Source organism: Rhopilema esculentum, unplaced genomic scaffold (genome assembly GCF_057945365.1).
Source record: "Rhopilema esculentum isolate cy_ngs unplaced genomic scaffold, ASM5794536v1 HiC_scaffold_24, whole genome shotgun sequence".
Taxonomy (NCBI): domain Eukaryota; kingdom Metazoa; phylum Cnidaria; class Scyphozoa; order Rhizostomeae; family Rhizostomatidae; genus Rhopilema; species Rhopilema esculentum.
Window position 1 is genome coordinate 64,665 of NW_028300835.1, and position 18,256 is coordinate 82,920.

At 36.5% G+C, this 18,256-nt stretch overlaps 3 protein-coding genes across 3 annotated transcripts in view; 1 reads left to right on the top strand and 2 right to left on the bottom strand.

Moving 5' to 3' along the window:
* Positions 1-384: 384 nt before the first annotated feature.
* LOC135689685 (potassium voltage-gated channel subfamily KQT member 5) overlaps positions 385-18,256 on the bottom strand; it is a 30,964-nt gene continuing 13,092 nt past the window's right edge. The window contains exons 11-18 of the mRNA XM_065206998.2: positions 17,985-18,080; positions 16,843-16,993; positions 14,806-14,863; positions 13,927-14,002; positions 12,774-12,868; positions 12,172-12,197; positions 10,821-10,879; positions 385-3,152 (exon numbers count right to left, since the gene is read on the bottom strand). Of these exons, the coding sequence (XP_065063070.1) occupies positions 2,718-3,152; positions 10,821-10,879; positions 12,172-12,197; positions 12,774-12,868; positions 13,927-14,002; positions 14,806-14,863; positions 16,843-16,993; positions 17,985-18,080 (996 nt within the window). The 3' untranslated portion in view covers positions 385-2,717. The remainder of the gene's footprint in view (positions 3,153-10,820; positions 10,880-12,171; positions 12,198-12,773; positions 12,869-13,926; positions 14,003-14,805; positions 14,864-16,842; positions 16,994-17,984; positions 18,081-18,256) is intronic.
* On the top strand, positions 3,688-5,508 carry LOC135682321 (uncharacterized). The gene is made up of 2 exons (XM_065197166.2): positions 3,688-3,831; positions 4,441-5,508. Exons 1-2 carry the CDS (start codon positions 3,688-3,690, stop codon positions 5,506-5,508), a joined length of 1,212 nt encoding a protein of 403 aa, XP_065053238.2.
* LOC135682316 (uncharacterized) lies at positions 5,816-8,869 on the bottom strand. The gene is made up of 2 exons (XM_065197160.2): positions 8,638-8,869; positions 5,816-8,241 (listed from the first exon to the last, which is right to left on the bottom strand). Exons 1-2 carry the CDS (start codon positions 8,867-8,869, stop codon positions 5,816-5,818), a joined length of 2,658 nt encoding a protein of 885 aa, XP_065053232.2.

The following is an 18,256-nucleotide window of genomic DNA, read 5'->3' on the forward strand; positions in this document are numbered from 1 at the left end:
CAGGCACCCAAGGAGTTTCGGGATTGCGTTATTCAGATTATATTTCTGAAACTTAAGTGGTACAAAACTTGTTAATGGCTTTGAAAAAAGCAAACATTTAGTATACTAAAGCTTTTCGTCTGACACTCTTCAGAGTTTAAAACGTCAGAACCTAGATCGAAAACTCTACGCTAAGAAATATATATACCCAGTTGTGGATCGAAATAGGCCAATCAGAAACACGAGCACATGACTGTAAAGGTTGACCAATCAGTGCCGCTTGCCAAACTTTAGTCATCTCATTGTAAACATATCAACAACAATAAAACACTATTGAAGGTCTTATTTCTGCTGTTGTTGACGAAATCCACGTACTAAGAAAGTAAGAAAGGAAATCAAGACATATCAAGATTTGTTTGACCATTCGCTATGCACGTTGTCAGTAAGAGTTTTTACAGGCCACAACGGAATCATTACATAAGCACATTTCTACCAAATAGAAGAGGTTAGAATACCGCACACAATAACAAGAAACCTTTAAATACAGTTTGATAACTTCAGCTCTAAAAACAGACGAATGTTTTTACCTAGAAATCGAAAGCCACCCGATATCTTGGCTATTGAATGTGAAGAAGAAATCGCATAAAATCATAAGGTTTTCTATAAACAGTTTGTTCCCTTTCCTCTACTAACTTAAAATCTAACATTCTTTTTTATTTCTTAGGCATCCCATGATGATCATAATAAGAACGGCGTTCATAATATTGATGATGGCTGAGGTTATCACGATGATCTCTTATTTCTTTTTACATATAAAGTAATAATGAATCAAAGCTAAAATAATTATCACAAATTTTGTCTTAACATCAATTAAGAAAAAACAAACCTCGTATTTACAAATTCACACTTGATTTACCAAGAAATCTAAGAGTTAGGAAATCCATACAATGAATCCTGCATTGGCTAGGAAAATTCTGGGTCCTGCAAAGGTTTACGGCACGTCTGGTTCACATTCTATGTCACATTTGTTAAAATTCAGTAGAATCTTTTAAGTCATAAAATTTTATTTGTCTTGCCACCGAACTAATGCTTTTAAAAATGATACAGGACATAGTGGCGGCCCCAAGGGATGGTATGGGGAAAATTACTTTTATCGATCCATGGTCTGCATAAATCTTCCTACAGTTAATAAAAATGTACTGTGTAGGTGCAGGTCACAATAATTAAGATTTGCCCAAGGAAAATTTACCTGGTGTAAGGCACTAAATTGAACCAAAGAGGGCGTGGTATCATAGGTCACGCCCATTTCCCTCCCACTCTGCTGTAACTGCCACAGGCGAATGCAGCTTTTCAAATTAATGGATCAAGTTTGTTTTTTTGGATGCAATATACTATGAAAAGATTGATTTTGTTTACTCCTCCTGCAGCATTCGTGTGGCTAAATAAAAATTATCAATGCTAAAAGATTGCACGTTACAGTTCAACCAAAAAAGGTTGCTATTTCATTCGTTTATTTGATTCATTGATGGAGGAAGTTTATTAAGAAAACCCTAGGCCTGTTTATCGATCAATCTACTACTCAGGTTAAACTTCAAGAAGACATAGCATTTCTCAGGTTTTCCGTTGGTTTGTTATGTGTTAATAGACGTTTGGTATCAGTTCCTTAAAGGTCTTGCATGCATCAATCATTTTAAGATTCAAATATGTAAAAAACAACTAATTTACCGTGACTAGAAAAAATACATTCTAGAAAAGATAAATTTTCTGTCACATACCTTTCTTGAAGATGTAAATGCCATAGAAGAAATCTGCTGCTCTCAGCTACCCTAATCCAGTAGAGTGCAATATCTAGTTAAATTACTTAGTTGCGCCTATAGAGAATAATTAGACTATCCATCGTGATAAACTATGAGATATGTCAGGCCGACATAAAATTAAAGGTGAATGACCTATACATTTCTTACGGTAATTTCCTAATGTCTCAAGTCACGTATCACTAAATAACCGAACTGTTCCGAATCTCAAAGCATCAATGCTATTTTATCCAGACGGCAAAGGACGAGCAAAGCTTAGATTACACCACTTTTCCTTTCTTGGAAATGCAGACAAAACTATTTTGATATACCTTTGGAATTTCTATCCCAAAATAACACCAGGAATATTAGCGCATCTATAATTTATTAAGCCAAGAAACTTGAACTCTGAGACATTAGCTTGGCACTACCTATTCCGCTCTCTGTGGAAGAGGTGAATGCGTTTCATGTAGCACCAGAGACACATGTGGAACATGTCACGTCTTTGCTACTGCTCTGATGTGATTGGTCAAGCCTGCGTAGGTTTTCATAACTGAAGAGACCTGCAATGATCTAGGTATTAAGAGCAAAACTACTTGATATATATATCAGATTAATTCTCCCCATCACTCATCTTGCAGTTTGTCTAACATTATGATTCCTTCAAACATCACGCGGGACAATAAGTCTCTTAGAATATTATATTTCTGTCTGTATGAGACCAAACTTCACAGATCACTGATGGGAAAGTGCCATTTCAAATACCCTGTATTCTATCGTAAGATGTTTCTTTGAATCGGCTCTCGAGATTTCATCAAATTGACACAAGTATGCCAAAGGACAGCTTTTCTTTTTCATACTTTCAAGCCGGGTAGACAACAACCTTGACTAAAAGGCACCTTATCATAACCTTCAAACAACCCTGTGAAGAACTGTGGAACATTCTTACAGGGCTGAATCGATGCTTTCACAATCAGATGGTATTGTTGACTTTGCAGAGTCGATGCTCAGCAGCCGTGTATTGTGCATATCTGCCATGATTCGCAACTTATCAGCACTAAACCTCCTTTTTGGGGGCTGGTTTACAGCACCCCCAGGTAGATCAACAATCATTTCCGCATCTGACAACGATTCTTCATCTGGTTCTTCTACGAAAATTTCTTCATCAGTGGAAGTCAATAAATCATCATCAGTTAACGATTTCTTCAAAACAGGAAGCTTTTTCTCTTCAGCGGCTAGCTCATTCTTTCCAGTTTTCTTCTGTAAAAAACAGTTTTCCGGAACGGTATTTTGATTCTGAATATTCGGCGGGGCAAGAACAGTGTACAGTTTTTCTAGCAGGTCCTTCGTATCTACAACAATGTCCCGCAAATTTGTCACCTGAAATTGAGAACAGTTAGAACAATTGTTGTTAAAAGTATACCTATGCAAGCAAGCTCTTAGTAATTAAAAGGTAAAAGTGTTGCTTTATCCTATTTCGCTCAAATTGCAACAAAGAGAATTGATACTGAATTTCTTCTAAGTGGGCCTCTCATCATTGATATTTAAAAACAACAAAATCAACCTAAGAACGAGGCTAGAATTAATGAGTATAAAGCATTATATACCAGTTATATCAGTACACTTGTGCTGTGCGAGTTGTCTAGCATTAGACTTTATAATATCTAAGGCATCTGTTGAAATTCTTGTGAGCTTTTTCGTAAGGGTTATTCTTGATGTAAACACGAAAGAAGTAACGTGATAATGGATGTGTCTAGAAAACCCCAAAAAGGTTACTGAAGACATAGTCAATAGAAAAACACTGGTCTGGAAGGCCGGCAAACATCAAAGGGCTTTTCGCATTATTTGAAAGCATGTTGAATTCTCCAGTCACGTGACAATATCCGTGCACAGCCTTGCACGGAAGTGTTTTATAATGGCAGAAAACAACGAACGTCGCAGATCTTCTCGTAGAATTTCCCAACATAATGAAAATTCAGAGGTATCTGATGAAAATTTGGACGCAATCCTTGAGGCTCTGGAGTTAGAGGAGAGTTTGCAAAATGAGTTTGACGATGAGGTAAGCCTGAGTAGAAGATTTAAACCGATCAAGGACTGATAAGGGTCCTACGTACGTATTTCTAACGACTACTGGTTGATTCTTTCCATCTTGCTTGGTCTCTCAACAAAATTTACCACTGACGAAAATACTTGCGTTTTTTAATTTTTTCCTGAAAGATCAGAAAATTGATTCCATTAAGTCGGCAATGCTGTTCAGCTTTCTTTTTTCTTATCGGCCAAATTTCGGACCCTGATTGTTGGTATGTTTTCTGCATGGAGACATCAACATCGGTATAGAATAGATTTTGTAAGATCAAAGTAAATGTATACTTGAGAAAAATTAGATCCTTGATATCCAAGGTTTCAGCGAGAACCAATTCAGTTTCCAATGTTGTTAGTTTCACATATTCAATAAATCAAATCTTTCAATTAGCTTGAGTAGCTTTCTCAGAATCGATCTTAGGCCCCCAGAGTTACCTTTGCTTTGTTTTATTCACTGTAATGAGATCGGTTAGGAATTATTTGTACCATTAACAAAATTGCAATTTTGAAATTGCATTTGATAAATATTCTTTAACATACTGTGAGAGGATTTGTTGAGTTTCTTATTGCAAATATTTATTTAAAGGCTGAAATTGATGATTACAAGTGTAAAAATTGTGAAAAAGTGTGCAAGAGCAAAGCAGGATTAAAAAGACACGCAACCCTGAAACACAAAGACACATCTTCAAAAGCTGAAACACAAAGTGAGCCAGAAACTGCAGCTTTATGTGTTGAAGATTTCAACAGTCTCATCCAATTATCAAAAAAAGCTGCAGGAACAAATGGATGCTACCCAGACCTTATGATCAAGGAAATTGAATCACATCATGATGTGTATGGCCAGGACTCAAAGATTTTTCAGCAGTTTGTTCAAATATATGCAGAACTGTGTGCAGATGGAAACTCAGAGAAATTTTATTCAAATTTTTATGCAAAGATAGTCCTTGATGCACAACTATGCTTTCCAACCTTGACATGCCACTCTGCTACCCTGCTTGCAATGAAATTGGCCAATTGTTCACTTGCCCAGTATAAGAAAAAGATTCTTGAAGTTAATCTTCAAATTCCAACAGCAGCATTGACTGAAACTGAAAGGGCAGCAATACACTATCTTGGAGGGTATGTATACCACAACTTATATCGGAAACTCCAAAAGTCAAAACAATGGAAATCAGTGGACAGTCAACAATGTATGGCCATTCTAAAAGCTGCAAAAGCATTAAATGGCAGTGATCCTGACCAAGTTAATAATGCAAACCTGGTCACAATTCTCACCCGTGGCGGCTTGTGGGATATAACAGCACCAGCTTTGCAAATTTTTGAAGTGGTTGAGAAAACCTTTAAAGAAGAAATTAAAACTAGCGAAGAAAAAAATGTTATTCACATACACCAAATTTCTCAGAAGCTGCAAAAAGACCCGGATATTGTATGCAATTTCAATGCTATTGTTGCAGATGCAGAGATTCCTTGCAACTCTGAATCTCTGATCTCGGGCCTGTTGATGAGTGTTATTAACTTATATGTCAGAGTGAGAGCATTTTCACATGCAAAAAGTTTAATGCAAAAATTCAAAATGAAGAAAGGCATTGCAAAGGCAAAGGCCTTACGTACGGAAATCAAAAGGTCAACTGAACCAAGTGCAGTAAGGGACTGACCATACTTAAACTTCTTTAACTTAAAGGCATTGAGTCATGGTAAATAGGCTTTCTCTATAGGGGGTCATTTGGTTTCGGCGTGATCGCCTATTTATCATGACTCAATGCCTTTAAACTTTCTTTATTTAATCAATATTATTGTAGAATAATTTTTTCTGGTGAAGTTTCAGTTTAACTTAATTTTCAAAGAAATTGTTCAGGCATAAATGTTTTAAACTTTTTGCTTCTAACCCTTTTGAAAAATAGCTCATACATTTTGTAAAATCTTAATTTGGTTTTAAAACCTTAAGCTTCTATCTTAAAAAGTTATACAGAGTCTTTTGCTTCATACTTCCGTTTTGGTAGTTTTGTGTCATCAACTTCATTCCACTGTTGCCTTCTCCCAGCATGTTTACCCCTTGTGTTGCCAGTTACAGAGATTGTTTTTTGAATTCGCAAGGCATTGTTGTTGTATCCAAAGGTATAAATGTCTGGATTGTCACTTCTTCTTCCTAACTTTCGTTGTCCTCCAAAGTATTCCTCTACTGCATCTTGACACAGTTTTTCTGTCAAAACATATTCAAATCCTTGAGACAGGAGAAATTTGATGCATTCTGGAAGAGCTGCAACATCCATTTCAATTCCCTCCATGGTCTGCCAAGATATAAACATCTTATTCTTATCACCCTTAGAGAATTCTCCAGGGCGTTTTTCGATGCTTTCTTTCCATGAATTCAGGTATTGAAGCATGCCTTTTTCTAGCCATTCAAATCTCAGGTCATCATTACTTGTATATGGTGCAAGAAAGGGCTTGATTTTTCTTATATGCTCCTTTTTACTGCGAACATTGAAGCAATCAAAGAAAGAATCAAACATTTCGCAATAGAGTGCAGTTCCAGCAGCATTTTCTGAGCCATAATTCTTCAAAACAAGACTTGTTGTTTTGCTGAGTACTTGAGCTGCTAGATTTACTCTCATGATTGAGAATGGGGTCAACTTTATATGGTCATAGGACAAACGTGGTAATAATTTGATGTCCCTATCTAAATCTTCAAAAAAAAGCTTGGAAATATGTTCCCATAGTAAATAGGATCCATTGTTCCACATCAATCGTGAATGCTTTCCAGTGCCTGAATGGAAAAGACAATTTCTTGCTGTCTTGATTAGATGGGGGGCATCACTGAAAAAGTAGATAAACCTGTGTCTGGCATACAAATTCACAGTGCGATAACAGATATTTTTGTTAGAGCCCCCATCCAAAGCTTTGTGCAATTTAAAAAATGATCTGTTGGAAGATGCACCATCTGCAGTGATTGCCACAAGCCAGAGATTGCATTTCATTTCTAATATGCCCACCGCTTCCCAAAAAATTGGCATTAATTGCACACTTGTGACACTTGAAGTGGCAAAATAGGCAAGGCAAAAGTTCAAGTCTTTGCAAAGTCCTTTCACTATAATTGCAAGTGCATGAGTAGCCAATTCATCTGCCTTTTCGAGTGTGGCAAAGTTATGTTCTTCACAGCCAAGATCAACAAATCCAATAAGCTGCCCAGTGTGTTTATCAAAGACAAGGTTTGATTTCACTTTCATTTCATCAATCAGCACAACAACAAACCTTTCGATATCAAAATAATGATCAGTAAGCCTGATAAGCTCATCCACAACTTTCTTATCAAAACCTGTTGTGGGACGTATCCAATTTTTATAATCCCGCAGTGTTCTTCTACTTGGTAGTTTAATGACATCCCCAAATGTATTTCTTAGCTCATCATATGAAGATGCTGATTTCTGTGACATTGACAAGCAGAATTTGATAATCATGGGGTGAAATCTTGCTCCACAATTGGATGTTTTTCTCATTTTGACTTGCTGCTCCCAAAACAGTTTCAGAAAAGGTGTCATCTTCTCAGATGAAGTGTCAAGAATATCAAGGAAATCTCCTTCTAAACTTTGATCAACCTGGATCGATGACTTTTCAAGCTCAACTTGCATGTCTTGAATTTGTTTTTCCAATTGTGCGCTTTTCAATCTTTGCTCTCGAAGGGATAGCAAAACTCTGTGTGGGTTTGTTGCAGAAATAGGTGCTTTTAGTTTGGCTGGTGTGGTCAGCTGTTGATTTTTTCTGACTGCAAAACTTTCAAGAGATTTGTCTGCCTTTATGCAGCTATCACATTTAGCTGTATCAGTCAGAACAACACAGTTGATTGATCTGGTATACTCCTTACAACTAAAATGCTCATCATCTTCCATTAGAAGTGGGTCAAATTGCATTGGTACAACATGATTGACCACTTTAGAGGAAATTTCTTTGTTTGTCATACCACAGCAAATTTCATATGACTCAACCATTTTCAACAAGTTGGAAACAGTTATATTTTGCATTGATCTTCTGTTCACTTTGTAGATATGATGGTCATCAGGCAGAAGCCATCCATAAATTGAAACAGAAAAACCCAAGCTTGCATCAATTATAATTTCGTATTTGGGCAGTATGAAAGGAAATTCAAATTTCTTGATTCTTGCCATATCACAGGAGATATCAGGGGACCAAATTCCATCAAATCTTTGTGCCTTCACCCTCTGGCATAACTCATCAAAAGATTTATAAATCATGTTTTTGGATTCCTCTTCCGGTAACAAATCTCTCCCCATAGGAATGTGCCTTCGTTCTTTTTTCTCTTTCTGGAAGCTTTTTATTGGCATATTGATACTTGGTAGAGCCCCAGGCTTCAGCCCTTTCCTCTTTGAATCAACTATAAAGGAACAAAATTAGTCACAATTTGATATTCTTTTAGACAGGCCACTATACACAATCCTAGGTCAATTCACACAATGCATAAGGTATATTTTTTATTTCAGATGTTCTGACAAAGTATCCGCAGGATAAGAAAATATCGTTTTGCAAACATGCAGTGCCTTCGGAACGAAATTCATATTGAAAGGGGTGGGCTTACAGTTTTAAAATTGTTTGGGGCCTGAAAAGTACTCATGATAAAATAGACAGGCCTAGGCTCCTACACCGCTGGCTTCAAGGTTCACTCGCGATCGATCTTTCAACGATCAAGTAAATGTTTATGAAAAAGGTATACTATAGGAAAATCACAAATTTAACTAGGCTATTAGCATCAAATCGAATGCTAGATACTTACAAATTTCTATTTGCTCTGGTAGGAAATGTTTTTCACATATAAAAACTCTGTCATTTTTCACTCTTTCTTTGAAGGCCTTGTCCAGTACCCTGCTCTTCGTTATTTCGTTCAGGAGAAGTTCCCTCCATTTCTTTTTTTCGTCGTTATTTGCCGCTGGAAGTTTGAAAATTCCAATACCTTTCGTTCTACGGCTGCTTCCACAATTAAAAACTGCACAATTATCGCCGGGCATGATAGAATTGACATGATATATATCCACGATCGAAGCATACAAGAGTAGTGGCCGAAGCAGTGTGCACGGATAATGTCACGTGACTTTTAAAAGTCCTAACAATAAGATATTCTTTTGATGTTTGCCGGCTTTCCAGACCAGTGTTTTTCTATTGACTATGCTGAAGACTAAGAGCTTCACGGTTGTTTTTGCCAGCTAAGCACCTTAAAGATAAAACCACTTTGCAAAGTAAACGAGCCATTTCAGCCTGGTACAGAAAATCACAGGTTCTTTCATGCAGGTTTTCACTGTAATGACATTTAGTAAAAGGTGTTGGATCCCCAGGGGCGCAGTGGCTGGGGGGGCAGGGGGGGGCAGCCGCCCCCCCTGGCAAAAATTTTGTCGGATTGTCGGAAAATCCAACGTTTGTCGGAAAATTTGAAATATTAGACAAAATGTAAGGTTTTCATCGATCTTGTCTAAAAGGTCGCATATTTTTTTAAACCTGTCGTAAAATAGTGCATGATTAACGCCATGACTTAGAAGAGGAAAATTTTGTCGAGCGACGAATACGCAGAAAGAAAAAGATGTCAGGGGAAAATTGCATAGATGAATTAGAGGGAAATAGGGAATCCGTATATCATCGTGATAGTGGATACAGCTATCAGCTCAATGAATACAATATTTACGTCTCATAAGGCAATTTTGACAGATTTTGCCTTGCTCAACCCTGAATGTTTTCAAAAAACAATTGAAAGGCAGTTCTGTGCAGTGTAATTCAAAAAGGTTGCGAAGAATTACGGCCTGGATGACGAAAATTAAGAGATGAGTACAGCTCTTTCGCCAATGATTACTGTAAATTTTGAAAAGTTAGAGAAAAGAGCAACCCTCTCCCGGCTGCAGGAGGAAGAGAAAACTTTTCAGTTCCATTCAATTCTTCAGTTGATGATAAGTATAACCTGCAAAGTGCCTTTCCACAGCTGGTCCTTCTTTACAAGGTTCTCGTCACTTTGCCAATAGGTTTAACAAACTATGAAAGAGCTTTTTCAAAGCTAAGGATTGTAAAAAAATCGGCTACGGTCAACGATGGGACAGGACCGCCTTTCCTCTTTGTTAACAATCAACGTCGAAAGTGATATTTTACAGTCGATAGACTATGGTGACATCATCGATTTGTATGCTGCCACACCTCTTTTGAGAAAGATGCTGCTTGAGTAACATTTTATATAAATTCAGTTAAAAGAAAACTATTCTTTTGGACGCGTTATATCTATTTAAGGTTTAGCATAAATAAATGCAAAGTAATTATGATGCGACTTAAAACTTGCCAAAAACTTTTTGCTATAAACATCTATAAACACTAACTTGGCAGTTTATTGTCTAGTATAGCGAGAAGACTTGTAGGGTGTAAATTTATAACTAGTTGCAGTTTTGTTCATAGCGATTTATATTTGGTAAGTTTTGTTAGAATAAAGGCTATTGTTGAACTTGAAGGTGTATAACGAACGATTCATTCGTTAACGATTTCCAGATCCATTCGTGATATTGTAGTATCAAGTGTTGCAGTATATGCAGCAAGGGTAATCTTCAAGGAATGTATTGAGAAAAAATTTGTTGGAAAAATCATAGTTTTATCGGAAAATTTTCAGCTTTGCCCCCCCAAAAAGTTAACTCCCACTGCGCCCCTGTGGATCCCCCTGCCATTATTTTGGGATACTCCCTTTGGTTTGGTTTGGAGTTTGGAAGGCTGAAAACTGCTAGTGTCTGAGCAGAAGCTGTAGCTCATTTTTTGTACTAGTACTAATAAATATATCAAAAAAAGATAATGCCAAAACAGTATAATTGAAAGTAGGTTCAACGAACACCCTGGCGCTTGCTAGCAGCCATCCCCTTCACAATAGAACAGTACAATCCGTCTTTACATCGATCAAAATGTTCAAGAATGGTCACGTGTGTTAAAAAAATAACTCACTTCCTCTTCTAACTGACTAACTCTGCCAGTGGATTCACCGACTATCTTTGTTTGTCGATCTAGAAGGGGGAAAAGTCACCATGTTTTTATAAGTTAAATAAAAACTTAACTGTTAAGCAACGAATAATGAGCAAAAAATATTCGAATAAGTATGCAAACAAATATTCGATCCCATCAATATCTTAAAAGTCATGATGATTTTTATAGAAATTATGACTGTTGCCTTGAATCAACAAAATCGGTTTTCTTTTCTCTGACTAAAGAATAGCGCTTTCAATACCTTCTTTGAAGGGAACTAGGGAGCACTGTGGTACTTGAAAATCTTTTATTTTCAATATCTTTCTTTGTTGTTGTTAGTCATGTGATTGTCTGCAATCGTCAGTTTAATAAATAAACATTGAATACATTAAGCAAATTTTTAACATGAGGGTTCAGATGATGCGGCAGTTTGAAGTCAACCAAATTGTTTTTAATGTGCTATGTAGCATGTTTCATGTTGTTCTTTGGATACAAAGATAGATCCTTCAAACTGCACACGTTTAATGGTTGCATCACTAGATAGGTGCTATTCTTCATCATAGGATAGCCCATGTCAACTCAAAGCTGACAGTATCTATGGAGACTTTTATTATTTGGCCTTTTCCTAAAACCTATGGAAAGCCTTTTTCAAATCAATATGAGTGAAAATATCAGCATCTTGTGAAGAGAAATGACATCGGGCGTAAAAAAGTACTTTGTTCTTTTGTGAAGGGAAACAAAACTAAGACGGAGAAACTCCATGTAAGTTTTTGGTATCTAAAAATTTGAAGATGGTACGAAATAGCAGAAACATAGCATACTTGAATACTTTTCGTAGTCAGCGCCTTTAACAACTGAGCCATCCTCGCACAAAGTAGTGGCATGGATAAGGCCAAAAAGAGGCATTATGCTTATTAGCTTCATTTTATTGACCTTGTTCAGGAATAGAGTAGATGTGTCATCTATTTACATTGTGCGAGAAATTTATGAATACTAGGGTAGGGATAGCTCATCATATAAGGGTACGGGTAGCTACTGTCTTTTTTATATTTTCGGTCTCCTGAAGGCAGTATCGGTTTTGCCATCGAGTGAGCACGGTCTGAAACCGTTGTTGGTGTTACGCTACGTCTAAGTTTTTCATCGAAACTGTGTATTTGATAAATTTAAAAAGGAATGAAGTTTCGCGTGGAAGGCTTATTTGTGTCAAACATCACATTTATTAAATGTAAGAGAACTTTAGTTCTTTAACTTATGATAAGTATATTAGCTCTCTATGATAATTTGCATGTATTGGAAATATTTTCGCTTTAAAGCAAAGCGCCTTTTCACTTACCGACTGTCAAAGATATCCTCTCAACCCTGAAGATATAATTGAAATTACAAAAATTAGTAACAATATTTTGAAATGTTATTCCAGAAGTGACTGAAACTCTGGTGTTACGCTACGCCTAAGCTTTTCATCGAAACTATGTATTTGATAAGTTTAAAAAGGAATGAATTGTCGTGTGGAAGGCTTCGATCATTTGCGTCAAATATCACATTAATTAAGTGTAAGAAAAACTCAAATAAAGACAATGGACCAAAGCCTGTCTAAAATTAATTAGATGCTTCCTACACATTTTTCAATATATCTTACTAGAACATTTTCTGGTACAGCTTTAAATTCTGTTGTTGAAAAGAGTTCATGGACAGCAGTGTTGATTCAGATTTCGTTCTGAATTCTAGTGCAGACATTTTCATGAAATGACCTATTGAGTGGATAGATACAACTTTGCAAGTGAAATAACTCCCATGGCTTATAAATGCTAGATAGATAGCATGCTTACTACAATTTCCCTTTTGAACACATTGCTTATGAAACTTCTTTTAAATATAGCAATCAAATAGACTTATGTTGGTTTTTTGATTTCTAAATCAATTCTTTGATAGAATTACCTTGAACCCATCATCCTCAATTTTGCAAACATCTCGACCTGACCAGCGGCAAATTGATCAAGAATATCCCTTTCATCGTATGGTCGCCGCGCTTGCTAAAATTAATGTTGTGGTGTAAAATACAGAAAACAGTCGTTATGCAGCACAAAAACAAAATGAACATTTATCAAACTTGACAAATGTATTATAAGGGCTCTGACGTAAGTTGGAAAGAAAGGGTGGGGCGAAGAGCAAAAAAGACCTCTAAAGAAAGATTTTCAGAAAGCTCTTTTGTTTGAAGGGGGGAGAGGACCCCAAGTCTTTCTATCATTGGTGACCCTGACCCTGAGCTCTTTTGTTTGAAGGGGGGAGAGGACCCCAAGTCTTTCTATCATTGGTGACCCTGAGTTATCTAACGTGGTAGAGTACAAACCTATTACGTAAGAATAAGCAATGAAAGTTGTAAACCAGGACCAATTGGTACTTCGGTTCTATCAAATTTAAGGTGAACCCCCAAAATTCCTGTAATTAACTTAAGGAATTGCAAGAAAAGCCAGTTATCACCTCCATATACTCAGGCATACCTATATCTGCTAGTGTTTAAAGTAATTTTGTAATTTGTTGAGTTCCGTTAGCTTTACTCCTAATATGAACTGTTGAATTCTCTGAGTTCCTTGCTCAGAACTGTTGAATTCTGCTCGATACAGTCCGGTCCAAATCTATTAAAACTACCAGCTTCTTTATCAGTATTTTTTATCAGTAAGATAGATTGCCTTCTCTCTATCAATATTATCTTTTTACCACTTAACCTGGGGCATCTTTTTCAAAAGAATTAAAACTCAGAGAATATTTGCATATGCAAGACACTTTTTAAAAATTCTCAAAGACCATTCAGATTATCTTACGCAACTGCAGATTATCTTACGCAAATAAGCACAACTGCAGCTTATGCTATGCAGATTATGGGTGTAAAATATAATTTACAGCTAATCTCGATATTTCTTAGATTAAAGTTTTGTTGAAAACAAGCTTAAGTTTAGTTGCTATTTTACTTAAGCATTCCAGACATATGACAGCGTAAAAAGAAACTAGTTGGGATAATCATAAACGTAGAGTTTTGTTTTCTTTGGAAAGATGAACTGTCATTTATGCACAATATTCATAAAACACTCACCCGAAATAATTTCAATGCAGCTCTGATCTTTAATCTTCTAATGAATCGCAGGGCATTTTTCTCAGACAGAGTCAGTCTATGAAAGCAATGACAGAAAAAATTAAAAGCTTTTGCATCTTCATTGGTATGAAATAAACAGAAGATCCTATTTAGTCAGTAATGTTAGGTAGGGCCCGGAGGCCTAAAGCAAAGCCCTTACTAGGGAAGAAAGCGAGGGGCTAAGAATAATATATGGGGGTAAATCAAGTCTGTCGATTTTAGCTTTGATAGAAGACAGGATTTGAGAGTCTGAGAAGAAAAAAGAAGGTAAAGAGGGTAATTCTAGGGTCGTCACTACGTTGGGACGTGGGGGATGGGACTTCCCATTGGAAAAAATTCATTGTATAAAACAAGGAGCTTTTTGCAATGTAATGGTGCTTTGTCGTCAAATTTTCAGACTTGTCGACCAATTAAAGACAGCTCATCCACTTTGTCGGAAAATTGGATCTAAGTAACCCCCTCCCCTTTAGCACAACAGCTAGCGACAGCCCTGATTGACTTCACCTCAATGTAGAAAATAGCACGCTATGGTTGTGATTCGTTGTGGGTTATTGGGATGTTTACAAGCATCTATCTTTGAACAAAGAACAAGGAACATTGTGCTATTGGGCTGCACAAACACACCGGCTGTGCAGGTAAAGTACAAAATACGGCTTTTATCACCACACATATATACTCTGATAGTTCTTCCAAATCACGTGATAGTGGCTGACTACTAGTATCATGCACCCCTTTATCACCAGTCGCATTGGTATCCTTTGCTGCATGCTTTTTAGTACTGTGTATAGTATGCTGGCACCGTACATAAAGAGGATGTACAGAAAATGCTACCTTACTTACTTTTGCAGCTGGACAGGCTGAGATCGACTGCCATTCACAGATGTGGGCTTGCTTGAAGCTTTCAAAAAACAATGAAAACAGAAAATAACTCTCTTTTAAGATGTTTGGTTAGATGCAAAGGTGGCTCAAAATATGTCAGGATATAAGGAGCACTTCTAACCGAGAAAAGAGGGATTTCGAAGCTCGCTCAGAAGCTCACTCATGTTGCTCCCTAAAACGGTTAATGATAAACGCTGACCACACTTCAAAACGAAAAAAGGGATCATATCATCCCTGGGCAGGTTCTCTGAAGAGCAATTTTAATGACTTGCCATTTTTACTCTTGCTTCTAAGCAAGATAACCTCCTTTTATCAAACGAGAATTGCGTTTCTCCATAATTCTATTGGTGCATACGCAGAGGAGAAAAAAAAGGGACAAGAGACTGTAATTAACTAAATTTACAGTTGGTACTTTTTTTGACTGCAAGCAAAGAATAGCTTTTGGCATTTTGCTCTAGAAAATTTAAAAACGTGACCCGGGAGTGTGTAGCCTAAGCTATCATGCAAATTCTACCCTCTCGTCATATGCTGACAATAAAGGCGATCAGCTTTTACGTTTGTTCTCTTTATTGACGTTGTTCTGGCTATAAATTGATCAAAACTAAACGCTTTGTAGCAAAGATGATCTTCTAATTTCAAGGATGAATGTCACCTCAGGTAACATCAAAAGTCACACGTGATGCAAGCTTATAATTTAATTTGCAAAAACGTAGAAAAGCTCTGGCAATCTCAATCCATTACGTGGATCTGTCAAGATTAGACGAATCTCAGCTTGAAAACGAAGCTCAAAATGGATTTGCAACAAATGTGGTCAAAAAGGCGGTGGTAAGGAGATAGAAATCACTCAAAATAAATTCTAATCTACTACGAGGGAAACAAAGCTTACAAGAATACTAACGAGCAATATTTTCAGAATGGCATTAAAGGTTGACCAGAGTACAATAATTATCAGCCTGATCTTTAGTGATTGAATCCATTGAAGGTTATTGGGCTAAACGGGGCAAAATTTGATACTTTGGAATCATCGCAGGTGTCTACAAGTTCCGTTGAATCCTTGAAATAAACTTAAAGACAAATTGCACGACAAATTCGCCCTTCTTCATTGGCAAGATTATAAATAGCCTTCGTTCTACGTAATAGCTTAATAGCTGGATATCTGATTGAGTACAGTAATCGTGTTCAAATCTCTACAAATCACAAATATCCAGGAAAAACGCTTAAAATCGTGACATGGGGTCTCAAAATCAAATTTATCTGTTTCTATTGTTCTTACATTGAACGAGAGCCAGTTTGATACTTTCGTTTGACGTTTGACGGATAAACGAAATCGAAGACTTATTTCATAGCCATGTTCAGATCTCTAGGCAGAGGCGGATCCAGAAGAAAAATAATGTTCTCACCAAGAAAGAAGGGGCGGCATGGGCGTAGCCCGTTTATAAAAAAATTACCACGCCCTTACAAATGTCTGAGAAACATCCTTTTCAAAAAGTGGTTTATATCAACTACATTTTTTAACACAAGAAATTTTGTAATTTTTCAGCACTGAAAATTCTTTAATTTTTCACAGAATTCTGCACTGAAATCATAATTAAGAATTAAGAATTCAGTTTTTCAAACTTTTTAATTTTTGAATAGTTGTCTTGGGACTAAAATTGAATATTTGAACCTTGATTTTTGCAATTTCATCTTTCGAGAGAAATGACGTTCTCAAGAGAGAATGGTGAGAATATCTGGATCCGCCCCTGCTAGGCTGTCCTGCCTCACTAGACATTGTCCTACCAGAGCCATAGCTAAAAAATATCGTTTGAGCTTTTCTAACAACAGTTGAAAATGCCTCAAAGCCATCTTATTTGCGTATTTTACGTTTTATGTCAGCAAATAGATGCAAGCCAATCTTCCTAGCAGGCCGTAGATCATCTTAAACATTGGCTTGAACAACACTTGATATGGACGAACATCATTTGTATAAACAAATAAGTATAAGGCAAGTTAACTTACCTGTTACTGCTGATAACGGGATATGTCCTTGTAGCACATCTTGTGACTTGATTATACGCTGTTTTGTGATCCTTCGAGACTCCCTATCGACCATATGTCTCAACCAAGTTGCATGAAGATCATGGTCACCTGCGTAGCGTCTCCAAAAACTCTGTAAAAAAATTGAAAATATGCAAATGTAGTTAATATCATACCAATCTTTAAAATGTTTTGAAATCATTCAAAAGAAAATAGGCTGATTCCAAATGGTCATTGGTAGTAAAACGAGAACAATATTATGCACAAAAGGGAAAAGGTTCCTGTTAAAAAAATAGGATTTTTACGAAGCGAATTAGATTATAGCAGAACGAATCGATGTAAAAAGTAACTTATATACTGTAAATTGGAAGCAAAACTTCCTTCACAGGAGGTTTATTACATCAAGAGAGCGAGTTAATTTTAAAGAAGAGGTCACCAAAACAGATACAATGTCATTTAAAAAAGAAGGAAGAAAATTAAGCAAAAAAAGCTTTTTTGAACAAAGTAGTTGTGTATAAATACAAGATAATTAGGGAAGATTCGTGAAAGGAAAACTAGGCTTCGAGAAAAAAGGGGTAAGTGCAAGAAATGCACCACTTTCTATATGGAGGGAAGTTTAGCAAGGGCCTAATGTAAATCCAGTTGGTAAAGTGTTTGACAAAATATATGACAAAAAACGGTGGCAGAGTAGCAAAGGGTGCTGGGTTTACTGATTTTTAAGCTCAAAATCTGAACGAACGGCATAAAATTTCAGGGTGGAAACGGATTACTGTTATCAACCAAAACCGAATTACATTGATTTGACGGGAAAAAGCCTGTGCTGATGTTGCCATATCTCAGCCATTCCCTAACACATTCAACTTAAATTTGCACATTCAAAGTTATCTTATATTGCTTTTTAGGTTACATGGTCAAAATTGAAAAATTCTAAAAATATATTATTATGACGAAATCACTTCAGTATTTCATTGCAGCTAGGGCAATCTCTCCCCTTTCACTGTATTCACAGATCCTATATCCTTGCCTACCATAATGCATGCTCTAGAGTTTCATTATATTTGCAAAGTCCTTTGGACAAGATATCTGTCCCTTCCCTATTCGGTAATATGCAGAAGGCTTTTCACCTGAATCAGAACTGCGGCAGGACGTCTCTTTCTGTTGATATGCTTCTCTTTTTGATGCTCTGCAACTTGCAAAGCGAAACCAGAACCAATTATACCCTAAAATAGATTTCTTGATCAATCTTCCTAAATTGATCAATATAAAAAATCTATAAAAATTTTAAAAAAATAAAAAATTTCTAAATTCACCAGTTTTTAAATCTTTAAGTAATATCTAATGCCAGCTCTGCACTGTAAGAAATCGTGAAGCTACCAAGTCTTTCACTTACATGCAT